The 25,878-nt window shown below is 37.9% G+C and overlaps 1 protein-coding gene across 5 annotated transcripts in view; it reads left to right on the top strand.

The window, feature by feature from the left end:
* The window catches only part of ssbp2.S (single-stranded DNA binding protein 2 S homeolog), a 112,237-nt gene that overhangs the window by 12,370 nt on the left and 73,989 nt on the right, over nt 1-25,878 (top strand). For all 5 annotated transcript variants that reach the window (NM_001086878.1, XM_018233669.2, XM_018233656.2 and 2 more), the window contains 2 exon segments: nt 18,518-18,590; nt 24,453-24,514. In NM_001086878.1, coding sequence (NP_001080347.1) covers nt 18,518-18,590; nt 24,453-24,514 — 135 coding nt within the window.

Here is a 25,878-nt window from a genome sequence, read left to right on the forward strand (position 1 = left end):
CAAATATGGACTTTTTTCATTGTACATATTTTTTACATGCTAGCCCTACAGGGCCAGGGCCATGTCCAATAGACCGGGATGAGGTTGTATTGCTCTCTTTGTTAGGGATGAACCAAATCCAGGATTCGGTTCAGGATTCAGCCAGACTTTTCAGCAAGATTCGGCCGAATTCTTCCACCTGACCGAACCGAATCTGAGTCCCAATTTGCATAATGCCGAATCTTTTGCGAAGGATTCGGGGTTCGACCGAATCCAAAATAGTGGATTCGGTACATGCCTACTGCTCTTACATTTATGTTATGTATACATATACTCCTTCCTATTGCCTCTGACAGCTAAAGCATATTGATATATGGTACATATATATTTGTGTGTTCTGGTTGTTTACTCTTTCAGTAAGTTCTCTTTAATATAGCGAATTTTAATCTCCTTTAAAATGTTTGCTACAGAATTTTCACCAAATAAATCACAATTAAGTAAAGATGTCTGCAGTAAGGGAAAAGCCTTGGAATGAAGAGGGCCCCACTCAGCATTTGTTTTAAGTCAATTTATAAGAAAATTTTTCCAGTCATCAGTTTTAGGAGTGCCAATCAGCCTAAGGGGTATTTTTCATGTTTTTGCTCTTCCAAAGCTCTTCATTCTGCCTCTAAAATACATTCCTCACAAAGCAGTACCATATGTACATGATAATAGATGTTTTTCCTAGTAGCAGCCTTCTATTGCATGTAGCAAATCTCTCCAGATTCCCTTCTAATGTTATGTAAATGTAATGGTTTTCTTTAAACCTGATTGAAAAGTTTTACGTATGGAAGCATTAAATAGGGGGGTATTTACTAAATTTCTCACTATAATTACAAAAAGAAAAAATTTACCAAACTCCCAAACCAGAATCCCCTTAATTTACCATAAAACTTCAGTGCGAGAAAAAGTAATGACAAAATCGTGCAACTTTTTCAAATTGACACCCCAAAACTTGACTTTATCGAATTGCAGCTGCAATAATTGCTCTGGTTTTCGTTCTAAAATCCGATAAATTCCAAACAGACAGAAACTATTGAGGACACTGAAGGTAAAAAACATGTTCCTATTGTTAAAGGGACCATCTGCCATTGACTTGCACATAATTTCAACGTGTTTACTTAGTATTTTCAGATTTGGTTTTTAGTAGCTGTAAGATGCTCTTACAGAATGGCTTGGCGCTTTTCTATGAGAACGCTGTAGACTTACGCTGTAGACTTAGGCCCAATAAATGTCCAATGTGTCTAATAGGAAAGCAAAATAACTTGAAGCTGATGCTGGATCAATAGTATTAGCAGGCTATTGTACAAAAGCCATAAATTACAGTGTGATCTGTTTTTGTCTGGGATTAGAGACATGCACTTCTGGGTGGCAGGAGAAACTATATTCTTAGTCTTTATTTATATAGTGTGGATATACTCCTCAGTACTTTCAAGAGATTGTATATCAGTCACAACAGTTCCCGCCACAATGTAAAGTCCCTATCACACACACACACTGTGGGCAGTTTTATCAGGAGCCAATAAACATCCGTGGGTGGCAGTACAGGTTTGATTTCTATTATCTGGAAACCCGTTATCCAGAAAGCCCCAAATTATGGAAAGTCTGTTTCCCATAGACTCCATTATAATCAAATAATCAAAATTTTTACAAAATGATTTCCTTTTTCTCTATCATAATAAAACAGTACCTTGTACTTGATCCAAACTAAGATATAATGAATCTTATTGGAAGTAGAACCAGCCTATTTGGTTTATTTAATGTTTACATTCTTTTCTAGTAGACTTAAGGTATGAAGATCCAAATAACAGAAAGATCCATTATCCGTAAAACTCCAGGTCATGAGCATTCTGGGTAACCGGTTTCATTCCTGTACTGCCTTATAAAATAGGCAGGGAGAGGTCTCAGGGTATTGTGAGGCTGATCTCAGGCCTCCCAATGAATTACGGCTGCCGTTGTTTAGGTTAGGGCAGAGAGATTGTTTTCACTGGGACTCCAGCATCACAGGGGCCTATGGGGTACAGATTAAAGTACAAAGAGCAATATTATATTGTGTAACTATTATTTGATATTTTTAGTACAGGTATGGGATCTATTATGCAGCTCCAGGCTTCAAAATCTAGACATGCCGTTTCCCATAGAGTCCATTTAAAGCAGTTAATTATTTTTTTTAATTTCCTTTTCTCTGTAATAATAATACATACCTTGTATTTGGTGGCTGCGTAAATCTATATTGGTGGCAAAATAAACCTATTGGGGTGTATAAAAAAATTTTTTCCTGAAAGACTCCTTATCATACCTTCTAACATTTTGAAAGTAAAAAGAGAGACAACATTTTTTTTTTTTGCACGTAGCGCAGTGACATCTTTTCGACCATGCCCATTTCTGTGGCCACACCCCCTAATTACCATGTTTATTTTACAAAATTTGGCAGGTTATGAAAGTTTGAAAATAATTCTCCTTATCTAAACTGTTTTTTTTTTTTTTTTGTCTCAAAATTGTTACAAAGTATCTTATTTACACCTGTTCTGAGCTCTCTGCTAAAAGCCAATTAAGTGAGAAACTTTGTTTCTTTTTCTGGCTGTTCAGTGCAGAGAAAATAGGGACTTTACAGTACAAATGAGGGACTGCAGGTTGAGCTGTTAAAAGAGGGACTGTCCATCCGTAAAAGGAACAGTTGGGAGCTATGCCTTATTTGTATGCCAAGCATTCTAGATACTAGATCCCTGTATGGTTTGTTTTCAAAAGGCACCTGTGAAAATGTTGAGTTGTAATGCAACGGTGTTTGGAGGCTGCCATCAGAAATCTTTGGGGGGGGGGCACAGCTAAGGGCCGTCCTCATACATTACCAGTGCAAGGCACTTTTAAAGGAAAACTATACCCCAAAAGGAATACTTAAAGGAAAACTATACTCCCCAAACAATGTAGGTCTCTAGAAAAGGATATTGCATAAAACAGCTCATATGTAAAACCGTGCTTTATGTAAATATACCATTTTCATAATAATATGAATATATAGTAGTATGTGCCATTGGGTAATCATAAAAAGAAAATTGCCATTTTAAAAAAAATAAGGGCCGTCCCCTGGGATTGTATGATTAACTGTGCACACAAACATACCAGGCAAACTATACTTGTTAGGTCACATGAGCCAATTAACAGACTGAGTTCTGTCTTTTGCTTCCAAACTTCTTCCTGTTACAGTTAGAGCTGCAGTATTTCTGGTCAGGTGATCTCTGAGGCAGCACATAGACCATCACGAAATGGTGGCTCAAGGCAAGAGATGTAAAAGGGCAAGATTTACTCAAATATATAGACCAGTTTGGGAAGATTCTTAAATATGCCACTTAATATGATGTAAACTATCTGTTGCTTAAGTATTCATTTTGGGAGTATACTGTTTTCCTTTAAGCAACACATATTTTATATGATCTTAAGTGGCATATTAAATAATCTAATCAAACTGGAATATATATTTAAGTAAATATTGCTTTTCCCTTGAGCCCCCTTTATGTGATAGTCTGTGTGCTGCCTCAGAGATCACCTGACCAGAAATAGTGCAGCTCTAACTGTAACCGGAAGAAGCGTGGAAGCAAAAGACAGAACTTTGTATGTTAATTGGCTCATGTGAACATGTTTGGTTTGTTTGTTTGCACCGTGAATCGTACAATCACAGGGGCCGCCCTTAACTTTTAAAATGGCAGTATTATAGTTAGGAATTACCAATGGCACATACTACTAAAAAAATATATTCTTATGAAACTGTTTACTTACATGAAGCAGTGTTTTACACGTGAGCTTTTTTATGCAATATGTTTTTATAGAGACTTACATTGTTCGGGTGTTCAGTTTTCCTTTAAGTGTCGCCAGACGTTGCATTTCTTGGCTAGGGGTGCTGACCCAGATATTGCTGCGTAAAAAAGGGAAAAACAAAAGCCCCTGGGCCTAAAATCAGGTGGGTTCATAGTAGCCCTGTCCCTTGTTGGGAAACCTTCATTTATGTTATATTAATTTATTTATATTCAGTGGAATAGGTAGCCCCACTCTTTCTTTATTGCCAGGGGCCCACCCTTCATTTAAGCCCTGATCCCACCAGTCTTTATAAATTAAATAAATAAAAGTAACTACTTGCTGCAGATTATGCGAGACCTGATTTATTTGTGATAATATTTCTTTTATCTCTCAAAAAAATCCCAGAATACCTCACTGTGATGTGAATATAATAATAAAGCCTTAGTTCTTGGGAAGCATCCCTGTTTACAGATATCTGTAAAGTGCAACTTCACAGCCTGATTGTAAATTCTGTTATTTTATTTGCATAAATAAAGGGATGTCGGTTGCCAGAGAGTATAAGCAGGCTCTCTGCTGTCTGCGCTCTGCTGGTAGCTTCTGCAGGTACATTTATTTAACATTTATTTAAAAACGAATGTGACAGCTACAAGTAGATATAACAGAATTTACAGCTGTTTTTTCTAGGCACGTAGATGGTACTAATATTTACTACTGCTACTAGGTGGGCGGGGCCTTTCCTGTTGATCGAAGTTGGAGCAGAACAATCAATGGAGCCTGATTTGTCTGAATTTACGTGGAGGATTAAACTATAAGGCTAAATAAAGCATAGGTGTTTTGAAAGTGGCAACTTTTGTTTCCCTAAGGCTGATGGCATATATACATTTTACTGTCATACAACATATATTGTATCTATTATTCATTGGACCTCGATACTCAAATACACTGGTAGAGAAGTGACTAAACTCCATGCCATGCCACTTCCCATTGACATGGGAACAGCTGGACACTATCAATATTGGTGGTTTTTAAGCCGAAAATACATTAGGGTATGAATCATCTGTACTAGGGCTGGGATCTCCACTTCCCCTTATGTGAATCCCGGCAATTTTTGGCCATGTCCTCTTCTGCACAGATCATGCCATTAACTGGTATAAATATGACTTACTAGTGAAAAATAAAAATCAGAAGTGGTACCAGCCTGGCAGTGCTAAAATGGAACACTTGATGAACATGCCCATGACTACATAGTTAGGTGGTAAAAAGGGAGGGGAAATGTGAGGAGTCCAGTATTATCTAGGAAGTGCAGAATGGAAGTTTAAAGGAGAAGGAAAGCTACGGAGGCATTTTATTGCCAATAGATTAGCTGCAATAGTGCAGCTAGAATGGTATGTTTATTCTGTAGAATGTTTTACCATACCTGAGTAAAAAGCTTGAGAAGCTCTCTGTTTGTTTAGGATAGCAGTTGCAGTATTAGCTTGGTGTGACATCACTTCCTGCCCGAGTCTTTCCCTGCTCACTTATAGCTCTGGGCTCAGATTACAGCAGAGATGGGTGGCCCCCGGGGCAAAGAGTTTTGAAGGCAGGAAGTCTGATACAGAAGCCCATGTGTACACAATAGAAGGGAAGAAATGCTGTGTTTCTTTTGACAGAGCAGCACTACTTTGAGGGTTTACTGGTGTATTGAGGTGGACCTTTCCCATCTCTGTGCCTGAGGCAGGTCTGGCAATATATAATTTGACAGCTAAGATTGTGAAATACCTTTTACAACTGGTATGGATGTTTTAGTAAAAAAAAAAAAAGGTTTCGGACTTCATCACTATGAACTTTGGGTTATTGGAAAACAGACTTTGAACTTTGATATGCAGGGGCGGGGTGAGAGGTGGGGTCCAACCCCGTTGAATTATTTATGTTTTTCATAAGTATTACACCATTAGGCTTAACAAAGGGTCCTGTAGAGGCCCGAAACGTTGCCACTTGTTTTTTGAACTAATAAACACCCAATACTAAATAGACTGCATCAGTTGTGCCATAGGTACAGTATTTTGTTTTGTTTGTATACAATCTCGATGCCTTAGGCATAGTATTAGATATGGAGATCCAAATTACAAAGACCCCTTATTCGGAAAACCCCACGTTCCAAGCATTCTGGATAACAGATCCTGTATCTGAATTTTAAATGTGTAATTTCTGTGTTGTGTTTTAATTTCAGTGGTGCTATTGCTGTAACAACCAAAGGCACCTCCAAACTTTAGGGATTTTGGCTGACAGATTACCTTTTATGCACCAAGGGACATTTTCTGTCTGTAACTGCAGGAGAGCAAGAATGAACTGCAGTTCATACATTATGCTAAAATAACCAATACAATCAAGTTAAGATTTAATTAACTTCTATAATGGGCATGTTAAAGAGCTGGGGGAATGTTTGTGTTTATATGGTGCTTGATTGTGCCTTTTTTATAGACATTTGGCTTCTGTTTTAAAGGAAAACTATACCCCCCCGAACAATGTAGGTCTCTATAAAAAGATATTACATAAAACAACTCGTGTAAAACCCTGCTTCATGTAAATAAACCATTTTCATAATAATGTACTTTTTTAGTAGTTTGTGCCATTGGCTAATCCTAAATAGAAAATTGCTATTTTAAAAAATAAAGGCCGCCCCCTGGGATTGTATGATTCACGGTGCACACAAACAAACCATACATGTTAGGTCACATGAGCCAATTAACAGGCAGAGTTGTGTCTTTTGCTTCCACACTTCCTGTTAGAGTTGTAGTATTTTTGGTCAGGTGATCTCTGAGGCAGCACAGAGACCATCATGAAACGGTGGTTTAAGGCAAGAGATGTAAAATATTTAATTAAATATATTTTCCAGTTTGGTAAGATTCTTTAATATGATATAAACTGTCTTTTGCTTAAATATTCATTTTGGGGGTAAAGGTTTAAGGGGAATTACAGTCTCAAATAGAATAATGCTAGAAATGCTGTATTTTGTATACTAAATATAAACATGAACTTACTGCACCAGAAGCCTAATAAAACAAATGATTAAATTGAAGAAAAGAAAAAAAATGACCCATACAGTTGCATCACCCCGCTTTCAAAGTCAGGGGTTTGTCAGTGACCTTTAATCATAAATAATTGAAAATATGCCCAGAAATCAACAAGGTTAAGATAATGATTAGGAGAGGAAGCTAAATCGACTCAAGGTCACTAGCTGATGGAAGGATTATGTAGGATTCTACATGAATAACTTAACCTCAATTGGTAAATCCTTCTGTTAAAGGACATGTAAAGTCTAAAATAGAATAAGGCTAGAAATGCTGTATTTTGTATACTAAATATAAACATGAACTTACTGCACCACAAGCCTAATCAAACAAATAATTTATGCTTTCAAAGTCGGCTACAGGGGGTCACCATCTTGTAACTTTGTTAAACATCTTTGCAAGACTAAGACTGTGCACATGCTCAGTGTGGTCTGGGCTGCTTAGGGATTGTCATAAAAAAAGCTGCTTGAGTTCTGCATGGCTGGGAAGTAAGGCGGGGGCTCCCCCTGCTGTTCATAAGTATGATTGTTTCCCTGCTCAGCAGTTAGGGACTGTCTGACAATTCCTATCCTCAGCAGTAAATGAAGGGAGAGTTTCACTGCATACAGTCAGGTTTCTTATAAAAACGGTACACATTTTTTAATTAAAGTATATTGGAGATGGTTTCTTTTTCATTAAAGAAAGTAAAAATGGGATTTTATTTGTTTGCCTTTACATGCCCTTTAAACAGTGCTGGGTTCGCGATATGGTTATGGGTAGAGCACCAAAAATATATGTATGAACAGGACCACCAAACTAATGTATAGATTAAGTGGTTAGATCAGAGCAGAGATCGGAAGACAGTGGGTTACAATCTGCCTTTTAAGTCTAAGAAGCCGTGTGCAGTTTGACTCAAACCGCTAGATGAAAAGGCCTTGCGAACATCTGAGATCCAACCCCTTATTCAACCCACACCGCTCCCTTAATGGCCGCTATCACTTGCGCATATCATTTGCAAAAAATTGCTTCATCCTGCCTGAGATTAACTGCCCAGTTCTACCCATACGGGCACAGTACCCAACCACTCCCGCCCTTCCACTACAGCAATTACACCGGTAAATTATCTGTCGTCCTGCCTTATTAGTTTAAAAAGAGCGAGAAAGCACCTGACGAGCGTTTCACTCGTTATGCACGAGCTTTGTCAAAGGCTTTGATAGCAGATGGACCCTTTCACTTTAAGTACCTCCATCAACTCCGTTTTATTCTCTTTCAGGAAATGTGAGTTGTTATGAAACTGTTTGGAGACTGTTAGTCCCTGTAAATCATTATTAGACATGAAATCAATCTGTGCCACAAGGGATTTGATTGGTTATACGTTTCCAAACATGCACTTTACAGAGTAGCATAGTAGCAGTACACAGTAGCAGCTCACTTCTTTATATCCTTGACATGGCATTATAAAGGTCTTGATGACTTGGATATATAGCTATGCAATTTAATATCTGGTCACTGCTGAGATTAACTACTAACATCACTCGTGACTTGCAGCTCTTCATAGAGGGTGCTTGCCTGTTAGCCACAGTAAAATTTGGTGGGAGGTAATTACCTTAATCTATCTGAAGGTTTTGTTTTTTGTACTGGCCCCTGCTGGGCCTGAAATTCCTTGGGGATGTTTTGTTTGTTGTTTTAACTCCCTTGCACCCCCTTTTCCTAAAAAACTGAAAAATAAAAACTTGTTGATACTAGGGGCAACTATGTATTTTATGGAGCTGTAGTAGAATGTATAGGTGTGGGATTTATTCTGTGGAACTCTTCGGAAAAAGACTATGAAGATTTTCATTCATCCAGGTCATGGTATATCTAGTATAGGTAAATCTAAAAACAACTGGACTTGCTGAGTAATCAATGAAGACGTTTCACTACTCATCCGAGCAGCTTCTTCAGTTCAACTGACTGGTGTGGGAAATTCCCGGCATATAAACTCTTCCACTAATCCAATCACAATGGCCCATTGTAACTCTTCAAAGAGTTACAAACACCTGTTTCTAGGAGTTGCATGACACATTGGATAATCCTATCACAGTAACTACACAGAATCTACACCTCTGTGAATTTCTTCTGATGTCACCTCTTTGAAGAGAACTTCCCACACCAGTCAGTTGAACTGAAGAAGCTGCTCGGATGAGTAGTGAAACGTCTTCATTGATAACTCAGCAAGTCCAGTTTTTTTTTTTTTTTTTAGATTTACCTATACTAGATATCTTCGGAAAAAGGTTTTGGTTTTTTTTAATTTAAATTAAGTGTCTTTCTGCAGTGTGGAATGCCTTAAAGGTACTGAATCAAAATGGGAAAAACCCTAAAAAATTGTCATGAACCTGGATTTATACAGCTTAGTTATCATCAAATACAACATACAGGCGATGTCTTGATTCTAAGACATTTTGCCATTTTTTATTGGTATTCAGTTATTTCATTTTTTGTTATTATTTAATTTTTTATTAGCAGATCTCCAGTTTGATTTTTCAACAGCTACCCAGTTGCTAGGATCTTATTTACCCTATCTACCAGGCAATGGTATGAATGAGAGACTGAAAGATGAGTTGGGGAGAACCTGAATAGAAAGATAAGTAATAAAAAGTAGCAAACCCAATAAAAATGTAGCCTCAAAGAACAATAGTTTTTTTGGCTGCTGGTTTTAGTTACCCCCATTCGAAAGCTAAAGACCAATTATTGCTCGGAATAGGGCCTTCTACAACCCAAAGTTAATTTAAAGGTAAACCACCCCTTTGGATGCGTGTGGCAGAGGAGCACCATGTGATTTTCTCCTTAAAACTCTTGCAGTCATACCTGCATAAACCTTTTTGATAGGTTGGGGTGGGGTATTTCTGTGTCTATTTTCTAAAACCAGCAGAATAACCGGTTTAATGCGAAGTTTTTGAATACATTTATTAAAAAATATGGGTGATCGGTTAAGACGTACAGTTTGTTAAATTGCTCAATATAATTATTATAGTAGTAATTGTAATCAGTGCACTCTTTGCTTTCTAAGGGTTTCAATGGGACCATAAGGGATAATATTAATAATGAATTTTTTAAAGGCAGAAAGACTTGCCAGTTATTGGCTTTTCCTATTGCGTGTTAATTAATCGTATACTTCACTGATATCTTCCATAGTTAAATACGTAAGTGGAATTTTTTTTTTTTTTTTATCTCGGTCTCTATATGTCCTCAGTTTCTTTTTCTCAACACCATTTGCAGCCACAGATAGATCAATAGCTTTTGCCAGACTAACTTAATTTCTTTTTCATGAGAAGGTGAGCAGGGACCTTGATTCTGGGGTGGCAGTGGGTGTGATTTACTTAGACTTTGCCAAAGTATTCGATACAGTGCCACACAGAAGGTTACTGGTTAAATTAAGGAATGTTTTGTACCTGGATAGAGAATTGGCAAAAAGATAGACTACAAAGAGTGGTGGTAAATGGCACATTTTCTAATTGGACCAGTGTTGTTAGTGGAGTACCGCAGGGCTCTGTACTAGGTCTCTTGCTTTTCAAATGGTTTATTAATGACCTGGAGATGGGCATTGAAAGTACGGTTTCTATTTTTGCAGATGATACTAAATTGTGCAGAACTATAGGTTCCATGCAGGATGCTGCCGCTTTGCAGAGTGATTTGACTTAATTAGAAAACTGGAAAATGAGGTTCAATGTTGATAAATGCAAGGTTATGCACTTTGGCAAAAATAATATAAATGCAAGTTATACACTAAATGGTGTTGGGTGTTTCCTTAACTGAGCAGGATCTAGGGTTTTTTTGTTAGTTGTTGAATTCTGGGCAGTGTCATTCTGTGGCTACTAAATTAAATAAAGTTTTGTCTTGCATAAAAAGGGCATTAACTCAAGGGATGAAAACATAATTATGCCTCTTTCTAGGTCCCTGGTGAGGCCTCATCTGGAGTATGCAGTGCAGTTTTGGACTCCAGCCCTTAAGAGGGATATAAATGAGCTGGAGAGAGTGCAGAGACTAATTGCAACTAAACTGGTTAGAGGGATGGAAGACTTAAATTATGAGGGTAGACTGTCAAGGTTGGGGTTGTTTTCCCTTGGAAAAAGGCGCTTGTGAGGGGACATGATTACACTTTTTAAGTACATTGGAGTATTTTAAAGACAAATTGCAGGGGACCTTCCATTAAGTGGATCACCGTACCAGAGGCCACCCCTTCAGACTAGAAGAAAAGAACTTTCATTTGAAGCAACGTAGGGGGTTCTTCACAGTCAGGACAGTGAGGTTGTGGAATGCACTGCCGGGTGATGTTGTGATGGCTGATTCTGTTAATGCCTTTAAGAATGGCTTGGATGATTTCTTGACATAATATCTAATAATATTAAAGGCTATTGTGATACTAAACTCTATAGTTAGTATAGATATAGGTATATGTCTTTATAGTGCTACGCAATATGTTGGCGCTATATAAATACATGTTAATAATAAATAATAATATATATAATTTATGTGAAAGTATGGAGGGGGGTGTGTGGATACTGGGTTTTCATTTGGAGGGGTTGAACTTGATGAACTTTGTCTTTTTTCAACCGGATTTAAGTAACTTAACTGTAACCAAACACAGCCCTATTCTGTACGTGTCTCTTAATAAGAGACTCCTTGGCTACTTTTCCCCTTCTGTTCTGGCAGCTACAAAACTTGATCACTACAGAGCCAAAGATTTACAGGACATTTTTTTTTTTTTTTTTTTACCCCCATTGTATGACTTCATAGGGCAGTGATAATTCCAGTGCATGCTGAGGTGCTGATAGGTTGGAGCAGCACTGTAATTGGTGCTTTCAGCCTATCATATTCTTGCTGTTCCCTAATGAGCTTGGGCATCACTTAGCTATGTTAATGATACAAAGTGTGGAACTTCAGAGGAAGGTAGAAGGTAATACAAAAGCCAATTCTATCTCATACCTCGCAGCATTTTGTAAATAGAAAGAGGGACAAAAATATTTGCTGTGCTCTGTGTGTCAAAATTTTTTTGAACAAGCCCATTTTGTGTCCACACCCCCTAATTACCATGGTTATTTTACAAAATTTGGCAGGTTATGAAAGTTTCAACACATTTCTGTGGTTTTTATGTGTTATTACAGTTTTGCTAATGAAGGTGAATTGTCCTTTAAAGGGGGCCGTCGCCAAAAAAAATCATTCCAAATCCTATTTTATCACATTAGCCAAGCAAAGTGAACTTTAATTACACTATATAAATTATTTGAATCTTGTTTCCTTCAGTCTGGGAATTCATAATTATAACAAGCAGGAAGCAGCCATTTTGTGGACACTGTTATTAAGACAAGACTTGTATCATCTTAGAATCTTGTTTGTGCACCAGAATTGGGGACCTGATGTCCATCCCCATGCCCTGGCTACACAATTAAATGGTGAAGAGAATGGGGGAAGGTGTGGAGAGCAGTGACATCTAGGAAGTGCTGAATTGAAAGTGAAAGTAATTGTCTGCCCTGCCTCTATGCCACTGGCAGGGGCAGACAATATTTGATTGACAGCTGAGATTTTTAAATGAGTTTACAACAGCTATGAATGCTTTAATAAAAAATAGAAATTGGATTTCATGTTTAATTTGAAAAGGACTTTTATTATACAGATTTTTGTGTCTGGGTGACAGGTCCACTTTAAGCTGCAAGTCAAAATTTCTCTTAGAGACCAGCTTTTCTTACATTGTTACAATTCTTCCTAACCCCAAAGTGGCAATAAGATAGAGCCTTGAAATATTTAACCCAAATCATAAATAGGAACTATAATTTGTTAATCAGTACTGTGCTGAAAACCTTTCTTTCTTTCATGTTGTTTACTCCAGTCTCATCCTTTTGGCATATTTCCTGCCCTAGGTATGTAGGTACGAAAGGTGCCTATTGACTTTCTAAAACCGACTGCATAGAACAGTTGCTGAAATTATATTTACATATTTATCTAGAATTTTGCAGAAGAGACACCAACTATTTTGAACGCTTATTCCGCAACTCCTGTATCCACTAGGGTTATCACTTGTAATTAAAATTAGACTGTATGGAAACAAAGCTTGTGCAAATGAGCAGTTGTGTTGCAGCGGAAGTTGGCATTTTATTTATACTGCCGCAGTTCTAGGCCGTGTTTTTCCTCCCATAGCCCTGACCTTTTAAATTACTTAACCAGTTCTCACATCTATGATTACATAATTTGCATGTAGAATAATGTCTAGAAATACATTTGCATAGCCTGCACCTGTAGCTTGTAATCAGCTGTAATTTTGTAATCAAATGTAATATATTCACTGTATCTGTGTGCATACGGTTAAAGGTGTTATTGAGTGTAACTTGCTGCTAGGGTTGTGTTTGTTCACATCTGGAAGAACGCTTTCTGGCCCTTGTGTAGTACATTGTTAAACATTGTACTGTTTATTATTTATCACAGAACTAATGGCACACTTTGTTCTACAAATATATATTTATCCATTCCCATGTGGTGGTATTTCTGAAACAGTCTTTTGTTCACTCAGTTGGATTGAGATCCCCTGGGTGAAATAATGCTTCGGCTACCTGACTGACTACAGCTTGCCCACCCTACTAAAGTTGGCCTAATGTAATGTTGGGCTAATGTTAAAGGAGTTTTCCACCCAAATACTATTTGGCATAATAAAAAAGTACTATAAGCAGCTTTCCAGTATACATTAATTACAAATACATTTCAATAGTTTTAAAGGAATTGTTCAGTGTCAAAATAAACACTGGGTAAATAGGATGTACAAAATAAAAAAATGTTTCTAATATAGTTAATTAGCCAAAAATGTAATCTATAAAGGCTGGAGTGACTGGATGTCTAACATAATAGCCAGAACACTACTTCCTGCTTTCCAGCTCTCTTGGTTTCCACTGATTGGTTACCAGGCAGTAACCAATCAGGGACTTGAGGGAGGACCATAATGGTCATTTTGAATCTGAGCTGAATGCTGAGGATCAATTGCAAACTCACTGAACAGCTAAGTCGCTGACTAACTCAGAGTTACATATTTAAATCAGGTTGAGAAAAGACAAAGTCCATCAAGTTTGACCCCCTCCAAATGAAAACCCAGTATCCATACACACATCCCTCCATACTTTCACATAAATTATATATACCTATATCTATACTAACTATAGAGTTTAGTATCATAATAGCCTTTGATATTATGTCTGTCCAAGAAATCATCCAAGAAGGATATACGAGTCCGCACACGCTCCTCCGTTTTATAGGTGCACGTTCCGATATTGGCCACAATCCACTCAGTACAGCAAAAATCTCGATAATGGACAGCACCTCTTTGTATGAATAAGAGAGTTTAGTATCACAATAGCCGTTGATATTATGTCTGTCCAAAAAATCATCCAAGAAAGTTCTTTTCTTCCAGTTTAAAGGGGTGGCCTCTGGTACGGTGATCCACTTTATGGGTAAAAAGGTCCCCTGCTATTTGTCTATAATGTCCTCTAATGTACTTGTAAAGTGTAATCATGTCCCCTCGCAAGCGCCTTTTTTCAGAGAAAGCAACCCCAACCTTGACAGTCTACCCTCAGAATTTAAGTCTTCCATCCCTCTAACCAGTTTAGTTGCACTTAGTCTCTGCACTCTCTCCAGCTCATTTATATCCCTCTTAAGGACTGGAGTCCAAAACTGCACTGCATACTCCAGATGAGGCCTCACCAGGGACCTATAAAGAGGCATAATTATGTTTTCATCCCTTGAGTTAATGCCCTTTTTTATGCCAGACAGAACTTTATTTGCTTTAGTAGCCACAGAATGACACTGCACAGAATTTGACAACGTGTTATCTAGATCCTTCTCATTTAAGGAAACTCCCAACACACTGCCATTTAGTGTATAATTTGCATTAATATAATTTTTGCCAAAGTGCATAACCTTGTATTTATCAACATTGAACCTCATTTTCCAGTTTGCTGGCCAGTTTCCCAACTTAGACAAATCACTCTGCAAATTGGCAGCATCCTGCATGGAACCTATAGTTCTGCACAATTTAGTATCATCTGCAAAAATAGAAACAGTACTTTCAATGCCCACCTCCAGGTCATTAATAAACAAGTTGAAAAGCAAGGGACCTAGTACAGAGCCCTGCGGTACTCCACTAACAACACTGGTCCAATTAGAAAATGTTCCATTTACCACCACTCTTTGTAGTCTATCTTTTAGCCAGTTCTCTATCCAGGTACAAATACTATGTTCCAGGCCAACATACCTTAATTTAAACAGTAACCTTTTGTGTGGCACTGTATCAAATGCTTAAAGGGCAACTAAAGTCTAAAATAGAATAATGTTAGAAATGCTGTATTATGTATACTAAATATAAACATGAACTTACTGCACCAGCAGCCTAATAAGACAAATGATTTATGCTTTCAAAGTTGGCGCAGGGAGCTGTCATCTTGTAACTTTGTTAGACATTTCTGCAATATCAAGACTCGCACATGCTCAGTGTGGTCTGGGCTTCAGTTGGGAGGTTAAGCTTAGGGATCGTCATAAATTATCAAAACAGCACAAGTCAAATAATATCTGCCATAGAAGCCAATACAGCAAGGCTGATTAATAATCAGAATATAGAGATTGCACTGCGTCTCTGGATACAAATCTCTACAGGGAATCCAACAATGCTGCTCGAGTTCTGGGAAGTAAGGTGGGGGGGCTCCCCCTGCCATTTGAAAGTATGATCGTTTACCTGCACAGCAGTTGGGGACCATCTGACAATTCCTATCCACAGCAGTAAAAGAAGGGGGAATTGCACTGCATACAGTCAGGTTTATGATAAAAACTGTAGACATCTTTTAATTAAAGTATATTGGAGATAGATTTCTTTTTCATTAAAGAAAGTAAAAATGGGATTTTATATTTTTGCCTTTACATGCCCTTTAAGCAAAGTCTAAGTAAATCACATCCACTGCCATCTCAGAATCAAGGTCCCTGTTACCTTCTCATAAAAAGAAATTAAGTTAGTCTGGCAAGATCTATTACGCATAAAACTATGAGGGCACACACTTATAGTATTATGATTTGCTATAAAGTCCGGTATCTTATCCTTTATCAACCCTTCAAAAAGCTTTCCTACCACTGACGTCAGACTAACTGGCCTATAGTTTTGAGGCTAAGAATGGGAGCCTTTTTTTAATAGAGCCACCACATTAACAATTCGCCAGTCTCTCGGCACTATGCCAGACCTCAATGAATCCTGAAAAATTAAGTAAGATGGCTGAAAAGCAGTAGTGTTCTTGCAATTATGTTAGACATCCAGTTACTCCAGCCTTTATACATTACATTTTTGGCTAACTAACTATATTAGAAACATATTTTATTTTGCACAGCCTATCTATTTACCCAGTTTTTATTTTTTACACTGAACTGTTACTCTAAAATTATTTTTACATACAATTGCTATTAAAAACAGTTATTTCTGATTACTGAAACAATGTTTCTGATAAAATGGCTTTTGTTACACTGGTTTAAGAGTCAGACCCAGAGAAAAGAAAGGGCTAAAAAAAAATGCTATGTTTAACTGCAGATACATTTTACAAATAACTTTGATGGTTAGAGGATCCCTTTTATTAATAATAAGACCAAGGAAGACAGGCTTGGTATTCAGATAAAGGCCTAATGGTTAATGTTATAAAAGGTACAATAGTTTGCTATCGGTCTAGTAACTCATGACAGTCATTCGGTAGGTAAAATGTATTGGTCAACTGTTTGAAAACCCTCATCTAGTTGCTTGGGATAATTACATTTGGCAAATGTTATACTTTTTATTTAACATTTGCCTGTTGGTGTTCAGTCCAAACCTTAAAGGAAAAGAAAAGGATAGTGTTTTGCAAGAATTGCAATATAATGTACTGTTGCCCTGCACTGGTGTGTTTTGCTTCAGAAACACAACTATAGCCATTCAAGCACAGGATACACAGTAGATAACAGATACGTTCTGAAGAATCTCATTGTATACTACAGAGCTTATCTGTTAGCTGCTATGTATCCTGTGCCTTTTCTCATTTTTCAGCTTTGATTGGCTGCCCCCATGGCTACACTGCAGCTTCTTTATATAGTGAACTATTAGTAGAGTTTATGAAGCAACTATACCAGTTTTACCAGTGCAGTACAACAGTACATTATATTTTCATTACTTTATAAGACTTTGGGTTTGTTGCTGTTCTGTTAAAGCCACATGTCCTTTAAGTACCCATATTTGCTCAGTACATATGTATTCTTGCCACAATGTGTGTTCCAGTCATTCCCTGCCTTTCTGGTAAGCATTGTGCTCCACAAGTATATTGCTAATGCTGCTATATTTTCTATATTTTCATTTGTCTTCCCTCTGGCTGTGCTTATTGCTGCTGCTTCAGCACTTCTGTCTTATACATTTTTAATGCCTTTCTATGGGTAGGGGTGGCTTCATGTCTTGATTAGATACCGTTCTAACAAGCTTTTCAGTAATGTTTTTTTTTTCTTCCAGCCCCCAACTATATTAATAGAAAGTGCTTAAGGGAAACATAAACCCAGTGATCCTACACTTAGCAATACTTTAAGACCCATAGGGCAACACAGTGTAAAACTGGCCCAGAAAGGCATCCTTAATTGGAAGTATTATCCAAATAATATTGCTTCATCCATGCCATTATAGACACCCTTGGTGGTTCATTTAATTTACTCATCTGTACATAGCTTCCTCTGTAATGAAAATATTTTTGCATATGTTTACATTGATCCAAATCTGGGTAACTGGACATTACTCCAAACTCTGCTGAGGCATTCTCCTTAGGCTTCATTCTCACATTACCATCTAGTGGTCACATTATGTTCTGTTCTTCTACTGAGGTTTATGAAAAAAGCAGACCGAGATAATATGGCTGTAGATGTAAACAATGTGGAAGGTTCCACTCATATGTTTCTATGTAAATTGATAGCCCTAATTATAATTATAAACTGCATAAGTTATTAGTAGTTGTTGTGCCCGACATGACAAAATTCATGTGATGGAAGATGGTGGACTTGGTGGAGAGTTCTGACCAAATAACCTTGCATCAGCTTTGTAGCACATTTCTTCAAACAAATCACTTTAAAACATATGGGGCTACTTTACCGAGGGAATGCAAAATTGGTGCAATTCACCCTGTTTTTCCCCTGAAAATGGGGCCAGACAAGCAGGATAATACTAAAAATGTAAGTAGCAGAAATCTAGGGCCCAAATTGGGGCTTCTAGGAAGCGATTGTAGAGAAGAATTGAACAAACTCTTGAAGATTTCATTGTCCGTTTTCTTTAAAAACTGTAATCTTGATATTGTCTCAGAATGAGTAGTTGATGGCATTGCATCATATTATAAACATTTACATTTTTTCTGTTTATTATTCAATCCTTTCTTTCTTATGTATAAGTAAGTTTCACCTTCGAAGGGGGAACTTCAAACAATGAGTTGGTGACTTTTTCATGTCTCAAGCAGGGACTTCTCTGTGATGCATAATACTAGATAGAATCTGTGGTATGTTTTCTGTTCTTTCTTCTCGGTGTGTTGAGTGAGGATAAGTTTGAACCATCTTAATTTCAAGTGTGTATAAGGCTGAAGTTTAATTAAAGTTGCTAACATGATTTTTTTATTTTTATTTTACAGGTTAGCATTGTATGTATATGAATACCTGCTGCACGTTGGCGCACAGAAGTCTGCCCAGACATTTTTGTCAGAGGTAAGGAATTATACATAAATTAACAGATTACATAGCTTCTCACAGATACATAAATTATATGCCAAGATGCACAGAAGGCATAGACGGGACTTTGTGGTAACCTAGGAAAATGTTTGCTCTATTTTTACTGGTCTAGTAATAATGAAAAACATCTGACTGGTTACTGTTGGTCCTTTCAGATGAGCTGCTTTGAGACACAGTGTAAAGTCTTCAAATATCAAGAACTTCATTTAAAACTCAATGAATACCAGCAATATAATTATTGTATGTATGTATGTGTGTGTGTGTGTATATATATATATATATATATATATATATATATATATATATATATATATATATATATATATATATATATATATATATATATATATATATATATATATATATATATATATATAATGAAAAATAGAAATGACCAGCAACACCGAGTTCATTGGTGAAAAAAATCAAAGTGTATTCATGGCTTTACATGAATACACTTTGATTTTTTTCACCAATGAACTCGGTGTTGCTGGTCATTTCTATTTTTCATTATCTATTTAATTTACCTTGCACCCGAGGTAAGCTACAAAGGCGGGGTGCTGCCCATTTGGAAACTATTACATATATATATATATATATATATATATATATATATATATATATATATATATATATATATATATATACCTAACTTTATTTGTAAAGTACTGTTAAGGAGCCACAGCGCTCTACAATGCATAAAAGTACAATATAAATAAAAGAACCATATATAAAAGTACGCAATAAATACACGTACATTCATTATACACAGTGCACAGAGCTCATATAAGGACACAGAGCTTAAAGGGATACTGTCATAGGAAAACATGTTTCTTTCAATGCATCAGTTAATAGTTCCTCTCCAGCAGACTTCTGCACTAAAATCCATTTTTCCAAAAATAAATTTATTTTTTTTTTTTAATTTTGAAATCTCCCAGGTGTCCCCAGTCATGTGACTTGTGCTCTGATAAACTTTAGTCACTGCTGCAATGCAAGTTGTAGTGATATTACCCCCCCCCAAGCAACCCATCAGCAGAACAATGGGAAAGTAACCAGATAAGAGCTCCCTGGTAGATCTACTAGCAGTACTCAATAGTAAAAATCCAGGTCCCACTGGGATGCCTTCAGTTACAATGAGTAGGAGAAACAATAGCCTGCCAGAAAGCAGTTCCATAGTGTAGCACTGGCTCGTTCTGAAAGCACATGACCAGGCAAAATGATCTGAGACTTCTGCTTACAACCCAATATTACAACTAAAAAAAATACATTTGTTGGGTTAGGAATGACATTTTACATAGTAGAGGAAATTATTTGCAGAGTAAACAGTGTAATGTAGAAATAAAAACAATATCATAAAAATCATGACAGAATACTTTTAAGTGCTATCAGTAATGAAGCTACCGGGGACAGACCTGGGTACAGGCTATGCAGCCGGGCCCCCCTCGAAAAGCCAAGATCACGGCAGATTTGCAATAGTGCGAACCACCGGCGGGCCCTGAGGGGGTGTAGGCCCTGGTGCAGTCACACCCCTGGTAGTTCCGCTACTAAGTGCTATATGGTAAGAGACCCAGTGGAAAGGAGGGAACATTAATGAATGTTGTGACCATCTAAATACACAGTCTGGTCTGTTTTTCAGGTGGTATGTGGCTTAGACTCTGTGGCATAGGATTTAACATTTTTGTTCATGCTTATCAAATTACTTCTTGAGCCCTGTTGTATAACATTTTCTTCCCCTTAAAATGCTTAGTAGCAAGCTACTAGCCCAGAAGCTGAGTGTCAGGTGAGTATTCTAGTGTTTGTAATAATAGGGCAAATTAGTACTCCCAATTCCCTATTTATAATTGTATCTCTTAGTTTCTGTTGAGGTCTGACTTGAGTCAGAAATAATGAATTTAACCAGTGATTTTTCCAAAGAGGAAGTGAAAGCACCCCACAGAGACTTAAATCTATAGTTAAACGTTATTCTTCCTCTAACCACCACTATAATACATTCAAGTTGGGGATAAGTGATATATATATATATTGCTTCCTCAACCTTGGTAATTACTACTATATATAATTAACTTGGGATTATTCATTTTCCATTATACTATAGTGTCACTTGTATGATTGCCTTAAGAGAAACCAATGAGGATTCTCTAATATTAAAGTGCAAAGTGAAAACCCCAAATTAATTTTAACCTTAGAAAATCATTTAATTAAGCTAATTATACGCGTTCAATCAAAGTTCATCTATATAAAGTGCAGTGCAATAAATACCCCTATAATAAATATACCTGATTAAAATTACAAATGGTAGTAGGAGAATAAACAATTCATGTAACCAGCACCAAGATGAGATACAATTTATACCACTTGCTCCAGTTCATGAAAATAGATTGGAAAATGGAAGAGAAAGAGAGGTGAAGTTGTCCCAAAGTTTAACTACCTGTATTTTTTCTATCAAGGGACATCACAAAGCAAAGGCAGGCAGGATAACCATGACTGTGGTCTCGATAGTTAACACTAATCTATGCTTGGATGAGAGGCTATCTACAGCTAAAAAAAACACAAATCAAGGCCCCTTGTAAATTCAGTGCAGTTAGGAGAAGAATTAGAGCTGAGCAATGGATAATAAAAAGGTCCCCCAGAACAAGAATGGTTTCAAAGCTTGGTCTTGTACTTTAAATAAAACTAATTTTCCTCAGATTAGTTAAAATTAGACCGGGCACCAAGAAAAACGCAGACGCGAGTTTCGTAATTGTGCTCCTCTGGGGCTCCTCTGTTTTGATGATGAAATTTTGCTGACCACTCCCCTAGTTGCATTCACTTGATAAAAGCACAACCACCAGAACACTATGATTTGAATGAGTACTTTTCTTCTTGTTGGCCATATGCAGGGGTGTAAATAATGGGGCCCAGGCCCTCCAGCAGCCCCCCCAAAGAGTTTTGGTAAAGCAGTGATTTAGAACATATAAGAAGCCTCCTGCAAACCACCTCCTGGCCCTCTCTTTTGTGACCCCTAAACCCCTGGCCTTCCTGTGGTTACATTGTTAAGTCACTGGCTTTCCAAAGGTATACACCAGTCTTCATGACTGGCTTTCACATTGTTGTTTGCAATCTCAAGATCATGTTATTTAGGTGTGATACTGAATGTATCCACTGTGCTCTGTGTGATGTCCTCCATTTAATTGCTGACACTGCATGCTCATATCCTAGGTAATTTTTGAAGCCAAATGATACAGAGGTTGTCTATTTTGCCTACATTTTGAAACCAATGAATGGAGCTTGTTGCTTTATTTTCGACCTGACCGATCAACGAACTAACTGATACCCAAGTTTCCTGCGAATATTGGTCAGCTAGTCTCCAGCCATACGCACACCAAATTTTGTATGAAACCTTAAAGGTGGCCATGGACACACAGATAATATCGTACAAAAGTGATATTCGGTGCATGTATGGAGGGACGAGCCAACCAATATAGGCGGGAGACTTGGTTATCAACAGTAGTAAATTCATGGATCCGCACACACACACTATTATCTGCAGTCGGGGTAAGGTTGATCTTGCTGGTGGTATAACAATAAAAAGAGAGGCCACGTCCCTGACTGCAGATAATAGGGTGTGTGTAGATCCGTGAATTTACTACTGTTGCTAAGAGACCTGGCCGGGTCCATGGAGGACCAGCAACACCATTGCAGTGAAAGAGGAGTTGCGGAAGACCAGTAGATATAACATAAGACTTGGTTATTAGTCAGCTGGTTGTGGCGATCATCCCCCACCGTACTGCTGAATCGTCATATATAGGTAAATTTTATTGTTTCGACCTGTATATCTGACCATTCAGCTTTAACACGTCTATAGTGATGTCCAATGGTTGCAGGAAAGATTGTAATTGTTGTGTCTATGGTCACCTTTAAACAGATCACTTATTGCCCCAAATTAGATTTCATTGATCTTTCCCATGAGCCACAAGCTCACAAATCCCTCAACAGAATGGGAAATGCACCTGCCCTTGTTTGATCAAACAGTGACGTGCGCCTTTAAGCAGTGCCCTTATGCTCCTTATGGTAAATGCATGGATGACAATCACTCATTGTATAGAGGGAATGTTGCCTGTTTTTATTGTGTTTGTGTTCAAGCCTTGTCTATTAGTAGAGCTCATAAAGCAGCAGGTACGCGGGAAGTATAATTTCTCATACAGACATTTGTTAAAACTCTTTAACATCCCAAGAAATCCTTGTGTTGGTGTTAATTTAATGTTTGTGTACTGAGAGCCACTTGCTACCTGGGCTTTGCTTTGTTTGGAACCTGTTCAGCCAGCATGGTTTGGTCTTAGCAACAGATTGCACAGCATCGAACATACAGGGGAGGTTAACAAGCTGGTAATATGGAAGCAGTCACCTATCATTTATCCATGGCGCGAGCTCTCCAGATGCAATCTGTTATTACTTTGCCTGCTAAGCCACTATATACCGATCTAATCCAAACAAGTTCATTTCATTATGCATCCTTCACTTTTGCTTACAGCTTGTTTTTCTTCACAGCAGATGGGACAGCCCTGGGGACGGCACATTGCGCTTTTTAAGTTGTGCAACAGTTTTTGTAGAAGTGCTGAAAATACATAATTTGAGATTTAAAAAAAATGATTCAGTGATAGTGATTAAAATCAAGCTTAAAAGTGCAAAGATTCAGGTGATAATCACTAAGCTGGCTATGACAAAGGGGGTACAGGTATGGGATCCGTATCCAGAAACCCGTTATCCAGAAAGCTCCGAATTACAGAATGACCCTCTCCCATAGACTCCATTATAATGAAATAATCAAAAAAATGTTTAAAAAAATGTATCTGTAATAATAAAACAGTACCTTGAACTTGATCCAAACTAAGATAGAATTAATCCTTATTGGAGGCAAAACCTTCTGGGGTTTGTTTAATGTTCACATGATTTTCTAGTAGACTAGAAGATCCAAATTATGGAAAGATTTTATCCGGGAAAACCCCAGGTTTCTGGATAATAGGTCCCATACCTGTACTACTTAATTGTAAATCCATAAATAAGATCCCCTTAGGAATTATGTATGGATGGCGGTGCAGAGTCTTGAACATTAGTGCATTTTAAGTACCCTCCTAATGAAATTTAAAGATATATAGTTTCAATTAGCATGGAGTTTAGGCAAATGCTAGCGGGCTGAGTGGGGCAGTCTGCAATCTATATGGAAACAAATATGATTAAGGGAACCTTTTCCCGAAATGCGTAAGGCGATGTAGATCCATCTCTTGCTGGATTAAATACTCCTTATTCATTTCATCTGGAGTGCCGGCTATTTGTTTCCATATATTACTAAGGCACAGCTGGGGCGCTGGTGGCTCAGCACCCGGTATTGGAGTGGAACCAAGTGGGGGAAGAAAACCCGCGAGGGGTGAATTTGGAGCGGCTATTATTTTTGATTGAGTCTATAATCTATGCCTTGTGTTGGTTGCAACTTTCATGGCATTGCAGAGAACACTGCCCAGACCCACACACAATCACTGTAATTGGTTGTTGCCTTGAGTGTTCTTACTTCAGTTAAGCTCCTGATATACCTAAGATTGCAGGAGAAGAAGGCCCCATCTTGGACTCAGGAAACTAAAGGCCCGGAAAGAACACACGTCTTCCTTTTCCCCCTTATATCCTGTAATTTTCCCTGTGTACACACCCCCACGTCTAAATAAAGCAGTGGAGCATGAGGCAGAGTGTTCATATTTTCTTTGTGTTACTGATATCGGGTTGAATGAAATGGTGTGAAAGTCTATTTGTCTTTGGGTGCAAACCTTTCTTTTTTTTTTTCTAATTCTTTTTTTTTTTCTTTTTTAGATAAGATGGGAAAAAAATATCACACTGGGAGAACCCCCTGGATTCTTACATTCTTGGTGGTGGTATGTATTTATATTCAAATTATGTGTCAAACAAACCTTCGTGCATTTTTCTAAGCTTTTAAAACAGTGATTCATTCACGTGAAAATTTAAAAAAAAAAAACAATAGTCACAAGATTATACTTAGTTTATTTGCACACAAGTTCTTATGAGGCTAATATGACTGATATAGAGTCTATACTGCACCTGTAGCACCAGTAGTTAACTGGTGCAATGCAGCACGAGTGTTCATAATTTAGCTCAAGGAAGGAAGATGACGCTAAATAAAGCCAACAATTTGTTCATCCATCTCTATTTTTTTTTTTATTTTTTTTTTATTCTTATTTTATGCTAGCGGTACTGAAACATATTGGTGGTTAGGAGTTGTAGAGAGCATCATAAAAGGGCTCAGGCCATTTCTGTCCTTACGGGAGGGCAAGAGAAGGCCCTGTTGCAGCCTGCAGACAGGTTGTACAGTATTTCTAGGGGGGGTGTCCACATAGGTCTGTGTTAGAGTCCTGCATGGAACCAATTTGTTAAACACGACCCGCAACCCTGACCCGTAACCTGCATACTTACCCGATTGGACCCGCGGCGCTACCCACCCGCAAGTACCTTATCCGCAACCCGACCCGCTGACCATCAAGAAACCGGAAGTGCTGTCATTGTAAACCGGAAGTGACATAATTAGGTGTGATCAGAAAAAAGGAGTAAAACTCGCTATTAAGAAGACCCGCAACCCGGAAAACCGCAGACCCGCGTCTATACCGGTTCCCAAAACTTCTACCTGCAACCCACAGGGTACCGCAGGTTTTTGCGAGTAACCCGCAGGAACCCGACCTGCTGCAGGACTCTAGTCTGTGTGCTGTGTAATGGAGGGCAGAGACATGTGCCATTCATTTAGTGCTGAAGGGAAGGTGTTAAATAAAATGGTGATTGCGTTTTTTTGTTGGTGTTTTTTTTTCTTTGCACCCTGCACCATCACATCTTGTTCTTATTAGTCTTATTAAAAGTTAAGTTTTAACTCGCTATTTGTGCTAACTATGTAACGTTAAGTGAAAGTTTGGAGCCTGAACTGGATTGCTAGTAAGTGTGTGGGGGAAGGTCCCAATGGCTGTGGAACCATAACTCCCCACATTACAAGGTTCTTTTTGTTTAATGTGTATTGTAACATGGGCAATGTTTGCCTAATCCTATTCTTTCATACAAACCAACCAAATATGGCCATACACGGGCAGATAAAGCTGCCGATATCGGTCGTTTAGACCAATTTGACAGCTTATCTGCCCGTGTATGGGGGCTTCTGACGGGTCTTCCTGATCGATATATGGCCACGATATTGATCGGGAAGGTTTGATTTTTAGCCGACCGACTCGTCGGAGGCCCT

The sequence above is a fragment of the Xenopus laevis genome, chromosome 1S (genome assembly GCF_017654675.1).
Source record: "Xenopus laevis strain J_2021 chromosome 1S, Xenopus_laevis_v10.1, whole genome shotgun sequence".
In the NCBI taxonomy this organism is placed as follows: Eukaryota; Metazoa; Chordata; class Amphibia; order Anura; family Pipidae; genus Xenopus; species Xenopus laevis.